The 12,098-nt window shown below is 37.6% G+C and overlaps 1 protein-coding gene across 3 annotated transcripts in view; it reads left to right on the forward strand.

Annotated features, from left to right (window-relative positions):
* ERICH1 (glutamate rich 1) overlaps positions 1–12,098 on the forward strand; it is a 78,094-nt gene that overhangs the window by 16,142 nt on the left and 49,854 nt on the right. For all 3 annotated transcript variants that reach the window (XM_082481455.1, XM_082481457.1, XM_082481456.1), the window contains one exon: positions 2,068–2,262. In XM_082481455.1, coding sequence (XP_082337581.1) covers positions 2,068–2,262 — 195 coding nt within the window. The remainder of the gene's footprint in view (positions 1–2,067; positions 2,263–12,098) is intronic.

A 12,098-nucleotide genomic window follows, 5' to 3' on the forward strand; every position in this document is an offset into this window, starting at 1 on the left:
CATACCATGTGATGTAGTGCTCAGTATATAAAGCTGGGGAAAGGAGGAGGAAGTGGAGGACCTTCAGAGCCATGGCATTTGTCTTCCCAAGTCACGGTTACACACGATGGAGCCCTGCTGTCCTGGAGATGGCTGAACACCTGCCTGCTGATGGGAAGTGGTGAATGAATCCCTTATTTTGCTTTGCATGTGCAGCTTTTGCTTTACCCCTTAAACTGCTTTTATCTCAACCCACAAGTTTTCTAGCTTTTGCCCTACTGATTCTTTTCCCATCCCACCTGAGAGGGAGCGAACAAGCAGCTGTGTGGGGCTTAGCTGCCAGCTGGGGTTAAACCATGACATTTAGTAATGGCTGTATCAGAGTTTGTTAAAATGCTGCAGTGTTAGTAGCAGTACTCAGGGAAAGGTTCCAGGATAAACCTCTTGGATAACTTGCTTTAGAGCCAGAGATCTGCAAAGGGCTGTTAACTTTGTCGTATTACACTGCTTATTTTTGTCTACTTTCTCTAGTTGTCCTCTGAGAGTAATTCTGGATTTTGTCTTTCTAGCTGTAGAATATCTTGGCAAGGGAACTTTATGAAAATGCACAGTCGCTTGTTGATGTCTTTCTTTCTGGGGATGGTAGTCTTAACCCATAACTTGCAAAATGGATTGTGCTTACTTGATGGGGACATCGCTGGCAGCTCATCAGTTTTTTTTTTCATGTCACTGAATGATGGATAAGTGTAGAAAAACTGAAATTTGGGCTTCATGTGCAAAGCTTTCTGCACAAGTATTTCAGGCTTACATCTTGTCATAGACCTTTAAGGTCACCAGTTATTCAAGAGATTGGGTACAAGCGAAGAATATAGTGATCATGTACAAACTACTAAGAGCTCAAAAAAAGTCTAATAAGACATTGTCCCCTGTAGTTAGTCATTTACATGACAGTTGAAGCATATCGCCAAGGTACATGTGGAGATAAAGTTTGTCTGTCAAGGACTGGTGGTTCAAGGATTTCCCAGCTTGATGAAGGTGATTTTTTTCAGTTATGAAGGAAAGTAATTTATTGAAGAAAGCTATGTGATGACAGTATGTTCTTCTGTTAAGCTGCAGTATGAGCTGCTGTTCTTGTAACAGCATAAGTCCTTTTCTCTTGGCAGAATTATTTTAAGAATCTTGCTTATAGAGTTGGTTGCTGATATAGTGTCCATAAGCTGTATTTTAAATTTAAAATTGGAGTTTAGATAATGTGTTTTTCTTCAAATCTCTCTTTTTCCCTCTTCCCCCCATCCTGCACTATCTGCTTGACTGTGTAGAATTTATTAAACTGGGGATATTGTTTTGCAATAGATAAAAAAATTCTTGGTATTACTTTATATTTTTATATAATATGTAATTTCAAGTGATTGAAATATGCATGCATCCATATAAAGATGATATTTTTGTTGATGAGTAGATTTGCATATATTTCTTTTCTTTAATCAAATGATGCTTGCATTTGAGTAACTAGTAGCAGATTGCCAGTGTCGTCAGAAAGGGGCCCATAAGAGGAAGAGGCGTATAAGAATACTGCTAATTCTGTAGAAATAATTGGGTTACCATGTGTTTCTGCTGCTGTCTACTTCTAGTTTTTCTGTGTGATTAAATAGTTGTAGTTTACTGATTTTAATGAGTGATTCAGTTGCAATGCTTCTGTGCCAGAAGAGAGCTGCATTTTGAGAAACATTATAACTTGTGTAGGAAGATACGTGTTTTAAAAGCAATCTTAAAAATGAATGTGTATTTAGTCTGTAAATGTACTGTATTAGTTTATTGCCAAAATGTAGTCAAATAGAAGACTTTAAATGTGGCGTTGCTAGTGAACTCGGGGTTTTAAAGCTGCTTGTCTAACTCAAGTTTAGGACTTTAATATATTGTTTTCAGCTTTACCTGTGAAAAGTAGGGACTACTGAAGACAGGCTTGCATGGGATATGAGGGAAACTGTCTTGTATCAATTAGTTGTTTGTTTGGGTTTTTTTAAGTCTTGAAATACCTTGAAAACATTGCATTTCTTTCTGTTTACAAAAAGTTTTCTTACCCCACAGTGTTCATAGGGAAAGTACTGAAACGACTCTATGCTGAAACTTCATCATCTTTTCTTGCACATACTTCGAGTAGAGAAGAGGAGGAGGTTCTCAGAAATCTGGGCTCAAAATCTAAAGAAAAGAATTTGGATAATGTTCAGACATCATCATCAGATGCTAGCACATCAACTGATACACCCTGTGAATCATTTCAAGGTGAGACTGCATAGTCCTTTTTCTGATAATATGCTTTTAAATATAGTTACTTTGAGAACAGTATAGTATCAACTTTTTTCATCTGTTGATACCAACAGACAAATTTTAATATAAGCTTTAGTGGTCCTTAATACGTAGAACACTTGAGGTCAGTGCATAAGTCCTGTGAAAGCCAAGAAATACCCTTGGTGTATATGTATGAATGCAGCATTTAGCAGTAGCTAAACTGTCTTTGGTGTAATGTCTGTTGAATAGTGAGAAAATTACTTACACTGGTACAGCTCAGCTATTAGAGATACACCCAAAGATTGGTATTGTGGGTGAAAGGCTCTGTACCTAATTATAAAAGAAGTGTGAATTTCTTTGTGTTGTAGCTTGTCTAAAACCAAATTGTGTCATAACTGAAAGAGGTTGAAATAAAACTGACTTGAAATTAGAAGACATGTTTCCCAAAACTATAAAAAGCTTTCCCTAGGGGAGGTGCTTAGCTAGACCTGCTACTCACAAACAAGGAAGAAGTGATTGTGGATGTGGTTCAGGGCAGGAGACTGAATTCCTGAAAGAAGTGAGAAAATGAGTAGTAGGATTAGAGCCTTGTACTACAGAAGAAGTACAGAAGAATAGATGTTTGTCTTGTTCAGGGAACTGCTTGGTAGGATTGAATGGAAGACTGGTCTGAATTGCAAAGGAGCTCTGGAGAGCTGGTTGATCTTCAAGAATAACCTTCTCAAAGCACAAGAATGTTCATTTTGACATGCAGAAAACTGAGAAAGTGTGGCAGGATGCCTGACTGGGCTCAGGTGTGTCTGGGAGCAGCAAGGGGAAGGTGAGGGAAGGCTAGCTGGGACAAGGCAGGCACAGGAGCTGTGTCACCACTGTGGAAGCAGTCCCTTGTTACCTGAAAAAGGAGAGCAGGCCATGTCTGGTAACAGTAACCAAGTTCAGCCAACAATCCAGTGACACCAGGCAAGTCAATAGAGACAAGGCAGGTCTGAGGTCAAGCCAGTATGTAGTCTGTGAGGCAGGGGGTGCATCAATTGGTATGTGCTCAGGCACAGGCACGGCTGCAGTCTAGCTCAGGCTGGGAGCTGCTTAAAAGTCTCAGCTTAATAACAGCCTCTGAGGGATGTGAGGGGAGCCCCTGCTGAGGTGGCATCTTACAGGTCTTTCATAAGCAGCTCTTTCTTCACAACAATCTGGATCAACAGCTGTGTGATATCGGAGAACTACCCATAAGTTCAGGCAGCTAAGCTCCTAAGGGGAAGTTCTGGGCCCTTCCAACACAAAAAAGAAATACAGAGAAGGAGAAAGCAGCTATTAGCTACTGAAAAGAAATACAGAGATATTGCCTGAGTATGCTAGTATGGAGTTAGAAAGACCTAAGCTCAGCTGGAGTTAAAACTCATGAGGGATGTGGAAAGAAACAAGAAGGGTGGGGACAACAACTGGAAAGCTAAAGAAAACGTGGGCCCACTGCTTAACAGGCAAGGGACTAGTGACAGAGGACAAGGAAAAAGCTGAGGTACTTAGTGCCTTTTTTGTGCCTGTTTTCACTTATAAGATTTGTTCTTGGGCCTCCCAGGTCCCAGTGGAGTGAAGCATTACCCACAGTAGGTAGTGGGCTGGGGCGTAGTTAAGCCAGTTGCGTAATTGCATGTCAGTGGGACAAGATGGTGTGGATCCAGGGTTGCTGGCTGAGGTCATTGTGAGGATGGTTTCTATCATCTTTGAGAAGTCATTGCAATTGGGATGTTCCTCAGTGACTGGAAAAAGCAAACATCGTACCCATTTTCAAGAAGGAGGGTCTGGAAAACTGTGAGCATGTTCCAGAGTAAATCCTTCTGGAAGCTTTTTCCAACCATGTAAAGGACAAAAAGGGAATTGGGAACAGTAAGTTTTGATTTGCTAATGGCAGGTTGTGCAACCTAGTTGCCTTCTATAATGACATGACTGGCTTGTAGATAAGGAGAGCGCAGTGCATGTTCTTCAGTTTTTTTTAGCCAGGCCTTCAACATGGTCTCATGTAGTATTCTTATAGCTGAGAAGGTGAGATATCAACTGCGTAAGTGAATGGTCAGTCAGATAGACTGCCAAGGCCAAAGGATGATGATGAGCAGTACAAAGTTTGATAGATGGCCATGTGCTAGTGGTGTATCTTGGGGGGGGGATTTATACTGGAGTATGTGACATGGAACAACCAACAATAGAGGCTGAGGGTAACCTGGCTGGAAGCAGCTCTACAGAAAAGCACCACAAAGGTGGCTGACAACATAGTGTGCTGTATTAGCAATGTAGCCAACAGTTTGAAGGAAGCAATCATTTTGTGAGACCACACTGGAGCAGCATTTGTGAGTCCATAGTGGAAGTACTGTGACCAATGAACTCCTTAGTAAAATAAAGGTAGTGACAAAGTAGAGTGAGTCCAATGGAGGGCACTGTAATTGCCAGAGAGCCAGATGACGTTATGTGTGAGGAGAGTGAGAGAACTGAGTTTGTTCAGTCATAAGAAAAGAAGGTTAAGAGGAAATGTCATTACTTCAACCTCCAAATCAGAAGGAGGAGTATGGAAAAGACTGAGCACTTTTTGGAGGTGCTCAGCAAGAGGAGAAGGGACAACAAAGAAGTTGTGGCAAGAGTACTTCCATCTGGGGGGGGGGGGGGGGGGGGGGGGGGGGCAGAATTCCACCTTGGGGATGATCAAAATTGGGAATGAGCTGCCCAGAAAGAATTTTGGTATCTCCATACTTGAAGGAGCTGAAAACTGAACAGCATACTGGAGAACTTGATCTAATTGGGCCAAATTTTAATGATGTTTGGGCTAATGACCTCCAAAAAATCCTTTCCAACGTATGTTACTCTAGAAATCTGTGCTGCTAGTGCTTCTTGTTTGGCTTTGGTTTTTGGTTTGTTTCTTCCAATTAAGTGAAAAAAAGGCCCCCACCTAATCTTTGACAAGGATTGCTAGTAACAAGTTGGCTATAGGACTTTCTTACGTGTCTGTGGCAGAATTTGCTTTTCAAGGATTGTGTGGCTGTTGTCCAGTATTTCATCCCATTACTGTGACAGAAGATTGTCTGGAAATGTCAACTTGTTGCGGTTCCATTGGTTCGATACCCATTTTGCCATTTTGTTTTTCTAGAGCATTACTTCTGGTACTTATTTTGTGCAGCCAGTAATGAGAGACACATTTTCAAAAGGCAGATAAAGCATTAAGCTTATTCTATAGAATTATTTCTGATAGCATTGGGAACTAATTGTCCTCTTGAAATACGCAACAGTCTATTGGCTCTATGGTGAAGGTGTGCTAAATAAGTATGACTATGGAGTAATTTCTTAAGATAAAATGCCTTCATTTGTAGTGAATCTATACCATTCCCTATAAATTACAGGAGAGATGGGGAAGGACATTTTACTAGGGCATGTAGTGATAGGACGAGGGGAAATGGTTTTACACTGGAAGAGGACAGGTTCAGATTGAACATTAGGAAGAAGTTTTTCACTTTGAGGGTGGTGAGGCACTGGAACAGGTTGCCCAGAGAGGTTGTGGAGGCTCCATCCCTGGAGGTGTTCAAGGCCAGGCTGGATGTGGCCTTGGGCAACCTGGTCTAGTGGGAGGTGTCCCTGCCTATGGCAGGGGGGTTGGAACTCAATGATCTTCAAGGTCCTTTCCAACTCTAAACCATTCTATGATTCTGTGAAATTAGGGCCTGCCCAAACTCCCACTAAAGTGTGAGGTTAGGGGGAGAATTTAGTTGACCTTGTATAACTCCTCTGATTGTTTATACCTAGTTCCTAATAGAATGTTCTTCAAGGTAATGAAACAAAAGCTTTTGATCCAGAATCCTAATACAAGTGAAACATAGCTCATGGGAAACGAAGGATGGAGCAAAAAGAACAGTCCCGTATTTAGGATTTTCACAGCAAAGCAACAAGGCTGTTGTTAAAATTAACAGCAAACTAACTTAGCTTATTTTCTGTTGGAGGCAAGCAAATGCTATGGTAGTACAGAAAGGGTTCTGCCTTGATTGATATTCTAGAAATGTGTACTTAAAAAAAATACATATAAAAAAGCCTCAAAGAGGGTTGCAATGATAAACTCATGGGGAAAAAGAGAAGTCGGCTACCTGTTTCTGAAACCAATAGATAGCTTAAGCATTCTTATCTGGTTGTGATTTCATTTAAATTTAAGTAGCTCTTGCATGAATAATCATTTATATGTTGTGATTTTATGGCATTGAACACTGAAAGTACATGTTTAGTGATAAGCTATAAGATTTGGAGCTATAAAGTGTGTGGCCTTGGAAAAGGATAAACATAAAGGCATTGATTGAATTTTTTTATCTTGTACTGTTTTAAGTAATGTGCTTCTTGTAGACCAAAAGTTATGGGCATAACTGTGAAACAGCTGATCATTTAAGTAGCAGTAGTCTAAGACGGACAATGGAAAATGAGAGGGATTTTGTGTGTGTGTGTAGATACAAACTTCATCACAGTTTGAAAGTGATTATCTCAGTCCTACAAAATCTACTGAAAAAAATTAATTTATTGTCAAAAATAAATTGAGTACTTCTTTAAAAAGAAGCTGACTTAAAATCTAAGTATTTTTAGGGATAAATAACATCTTATACTGTAAAACTCATCACAATGTTCTACTTGCCTTCAACAGTTATTTTCAAGTTGTGAAAATACTATTACTGATATGCACAAGCTAACACCTCCTAGATTCTTAAATTTATTGGAATGCAATTTGCAGCATTGCCATCTTGAAGCATAACAGGGACTTCTGCCCATGAAATTTAAAGGCCATACTTTTATATCCTGTAAATATTTACATTTATATGCATCTTTTGGGATCAAGTTGAAGTTGAGATGGTTAAATATATAGAAGATCAGGACCCATGTTAATGACTGATTCTCATTTAATTTTGGAAGATTCATAATTTAGTATCAGAAAGGGTTGTCCCTTAAAACTTCCCAGATATTTGCAGAACTAAGGCTTACAAAGACCCAGAATAACTGGAGATTGAAGGAAAATTCTGAGGAACGCTGTCCTTTGACTACAGAGTGACCTTCTGAATAGTATTTGCATTTTTTTTAGGAAGGTGGTAATTCTGTTAGGGATGGAGAAAATACATGGAGGTGCCACACTTCTGAACCCCAAAGAAGGAGGATAGATGCTTATATCTTATGTTTTGAAAAGACAAATTATTTTTTTATCGACTTTAAAAAATCCCAACAAATCCAACCACTTGCCTGTGGCCAAAATTTTAATTCAAGGGCATTCTAAGATGAACCTTTCCTTTGGATTCTAGTTGTCCTAAATCAGATTATTTTTTTTTTTTTCCCTATTCTACCACAATACTTAGTGAGAAAATGAATGTAACCGAAATAGGGTTTCCCTCCTCCACAGGACAATTAGATAAGATGTTCTAAACACTTCTTCCTTGGGGAACCTGATTCTTCCATTATAAGAGCTATAGTTCTTAATTTCAGAAGATGTAAGAAAAGAGTTTAATTTTATGTTGAAGCAAGAAAAAAGAGGCTCTAGATAACCAGCTTTATTACCTTAAACCATTTAAAAGTTATGCATAACTATAATAAACCAGAGTCTTCTTGGCAGGCAGAGTATTAAAGAAAGCAAATGGAAAACTGAAAGCTCCTACAAATAAGAGGACTTCATTTCTTTTTCCCTAAGCTTGCAAATATGCTTCTAAGTGCAGTATTATAAATTGCTGTACCGCAAAAAAAAAAAAAAAAAAAAAAAAAAAAAAAAAAACTGCCTGGCAGAAGACTGGAAAAGCCTTTCGAAGTATGAGTTACTCACTTGGATATGCCTCTTGACTAAATTTTGTTCTGAGGATTGGTTTTGTTTGTTTCTGACCCTTCTTAGGGCAGGATCTGCTTGCAACAAGCACTTATTTCATGGAGAATGCTTCTCTTGAGGTCTGCATTTCTGTGAATTCTTTACTTTTGTCAATGCTTTAAAACCTCACTAGTTATTTTTAATACCTTATAGCATATATTCAAAGTAGACATGCATGCTTCTGACTAGAGACTTGCTAATTGTAGACTGGCTTTTTTAATGGTCTCGTTAGTATCAGGCCTTTTTCTTGGTCAGGATTATATCCACTTTTTAAGGAACTTGGGATTTACTGTCTGATATTGAGCATCTTCCTTATAAAAAATAAAGTTTAAGAGTTGCTGAAGAAGGATAATTGTATACAAGTGAAATGTATAGTATTTAATTTTTCTGTATAAAGCATGCTGGTCTACTTTTGTTTTTTTTTCTTTCCATAATTCTGAAAAAGAAAATTGAAATGTAGAGAGCTTAGGCAGAGTCTCAGATCTTGTGGGGACAAAGTACTTGATCTTTTTTGTCTCCTTCATTTACTTAAGGAAGAGGTAATGAAGAAAAATACTAAGTTATTATTACTCCTAAGTTTTAGTATCTTTTTAAAAAAGGGAATCCATATTATGCTATGTAAATAGACAAAATACAATTTACTCCATATTCATTAAATAAAAATGTGTCTATCCTGTGAAATATTTTAGCATTGTTATCCTGTATACGGAATTCCCATCAAAATTCAGTACAGCTGTGTGATTATATTTTTGTGTTCTTCTTACTTTTTTTATTGAATTTATTAATGCTGACAGTATATTCCACTTAACAAATCATCACTGGGGCACTAGGACTGCGTCCTTTCTCATCCTAATCCTGTTTTACTGCAGCCATTCTATTATAGAAAACGTAAGTTTGTGACAGAAGTGCCTAGAAGACAAAACTTGTCTAAAAAATATGCATGGACAGCCTTGGCTTTTAGTTGATCAAATTGACAAAGTGCATATGCTTGAGAAATTAAGCTCTAGCAGTACCCAATGCAGTAAACATCTTTAGAGACTTGTTAAACAATTCTGCTTCATTTTAGTTAATTGCTCTGAATAGGTGTCTATTGTGAATAAGCTGAAGAGCTATGGAGATTATCATTATTAAACAACAAAGTGTTGTCATACACTGTTATGTTCTCTCAAGGGTTTAAAAATTGTCTCATTACATGCTATATTACAGTGGCATTAAACTGTGAAAATGAGACAGATACATCCAGAAGTGAGTAGAGTATTTGACTGAAGACACCAGCCTCCGGTGGTATGGTAGAAATGGTGCCCAACCAGATTTACAAGCTGGTAGCTATATGCTTTGGGGTAATGTAGAGATCTGGGGTTTGGGGGAAGAGGAGGGGGTGGGAAGAAACCACACAAAGAAACAAAAAAAAACCAACTGTCTCTGTTCACGCTGAGTGGGCTGCATGTATAATATCTGTAACTTCTGTTATGACAGAAACAGCTTTGTAGTTCAGTCTCCAGTTCCCCTAGCAATGATTTTTTAATTATTTTTTTTGCTACTGGTTGGCAGATTCTTTCCTTTCCCATTTTTCCTATGTATATACATTCTCTTCATCTCAAACAGCTTAGCTGTCATAGAGAAATCTGCTGGCCTCTGAAATGACTGAAAGCACTTTAACAAGTAGCTCATCTAGTAGTATGTAGCAGTTGCTTAATTGGAGTAGAAAATGCCAGCTTTAGCCGTAAGTGTAAACAAGCTCTAAACCTAAATGCAGCTGGCTGTAGGAAAAATATATTTTTTTGAAGTAAACAGAAAAATGGCTGTGTAAGAGCTTGGTAAAATGGACTTGTTTCAGCTAGAGAAGGGCTGATAGACAATTCTGAGGTGAATCTAGCTCTAGTGTAGTAATTGTGTGTGTTTGTGTTCTCACTGTCCACCTTGTTTCCCTGTTTGAAATTATTTTTAATGTATTGGTGAATTTCTGTGGTTTGCATTATTTTTGTACACAAACAAGAACTTACTCTTACTCTTACTACTGTCTTTCAATTGTGGAATAAAAAAATGTGTTGAGGAAAAAAAAAATTAGAACTTTAAACTTTGTTTACTTTTATTCTGATAGGCACATCTGTTTATTTCCTGGTCTAGTTTCAGGTGAGTCCCAGTAATGACATAATCACTTAATCAGTGAGGGTAATTAACTAATTGCAACTTAGACATGGCCTTTTAGATTCAGTGTTGTTGCACTTATTTTTTAAAAAAATATATTGATTGACAGGGATTTATTTGGCTTTTGAAAAGTGTGTTGAACAAATAACATCTGCAGCACTAGGAGAAATAATTGAGCTGAGTACTAACTTAACCTTTGTAAATAGCTTTATTCTTCTTTTTATACAGCTAGAATTCTTAGATGTTTAATCAAAATATTGCCTATAATCATATACCAGGACGCATATGAGACTGAAGCTTTTAAGTTAAATAACACTTAGCTGTAGAGTTTTTCATCATTACCATCATTCATCATATTAAACTTTCAGAAAACAAAAAATAGCTTATACCACTTTGTAAATTAGCTGTCTCGTAATTTTAAAACTGCTGTCTGCCTGTAGACAGCTTCTGCTCTGGAAAGTGTTCGGTTTCTTGGTTTCCTTGATCAAGATTTTTTTTTTTCCTATTTCACTCTCACTTTGTATTGTGCTTTGTTTTCACTAGTTTTTCCAAGGGAATTTAGATGTTTTAACCGTTCATAGGTAAAAATTCTTCCTTGGATGATGAGTGAGAACCAGAGGAAGAAGGATTTCTATGTTTTTAATCTGTTTTTTCTCTGTGACAACGAATGTCTGCCACTTAAAATGTAATGAAACTGTGGCTAAGTTATAATGTTAAGTCCTGTCTCCAATAAAATGGGCTATAATACAGCTTGTCCAGGTGTCTTAAAAAAAAAAAAAAAATCTAACAAGTAGTATACGTGTGCAGGTGGTGAAGGAAATAAATTTGAGTTCTCTTGTTTCTTACTAATTTCCCATCCCAACTTTGGGCCTTGGAAAATGGGTATATCTTTATTGACATCAATTTTCTTCTGAAGTTTTTGGGTTAGATCAAGCTGAAGGAAAACACAATAATGGGGAAGTACTTCTGAAGATTTTCTCAAGTTGTTTTTCTTCTTTTACTGCTCTCATCCTTTGAGCATCAAACCTCTTCCCTGAAAACTTTGATGAAATGAGATCGGTAAATTCCAAGTTTGACCATGTAATTTTTGTAGATAACTTTTGCAATTATTCCACTGGAAATATGAACAGAAAACAGAATAGTTTAAAAATGTGTTTTAAACCAACCTTAGATGGTGATGTCATCTTTATTAGCCACAAAAAGTGCTTGTAAGGAATGAAAAGCAAGAGAAAACAGTGCCTTGTTTGTGGTTTTTTTTTTTTTTCCTTTATATAGATAGATAATGACCTATGGCATAGTTTAAAATAGGAAAAAAAACCCTTTTTATTTGTTTTTAGGCCATCTTATACCTGTTTCATCTCTTAAAGAAATCTGATTCCTGCTGTTAGTACAAATGTAGTATAACGAGAATATGGTAAGGCCTAGTATTCAGTAGAAGAGAAGGTTAATTTTATACTGAAGAAGCTGCAATCTACATCGAAATAAATACATAGCCACAAAAATTGTAAGTGCAAATGTCTTTGTGGAAATAAACTACTCGCCTTTGGAATGAGAGAAATCATAATACAGTGTGGCAAAATGCTGTTGTATGAGAGAGACTTCACTAAGCTTGCAGACTAGATAATGAGACCGCTTTGAGAAATAATTCTGGGCAAATAATTCCCACAGAAATAAACCCACCATATTCTAAAGCCCTCAGGAAGGGGGCTTTGCCTTTCATTGCAAATAAACCCTAACAGCAGTTTTAGGAGTTGAAGATCTTGGCACTGCTGGGTAGCAACACTATAGTTACATGCTTCTCAATTGAATGATGAATCTGAGTAAG

The sequence above is a fragment of the Vanellus vanellus genome (genome assembly GCF_965231255.1).
Source record: "Vanellus vanellus genome assembly, chromosome: 3".
NCBI lineage: Eukaryota > Metazoa > Chordata > Aves > Charadriiformes > Charadriidae > Vanellus > Vanellus vanellus.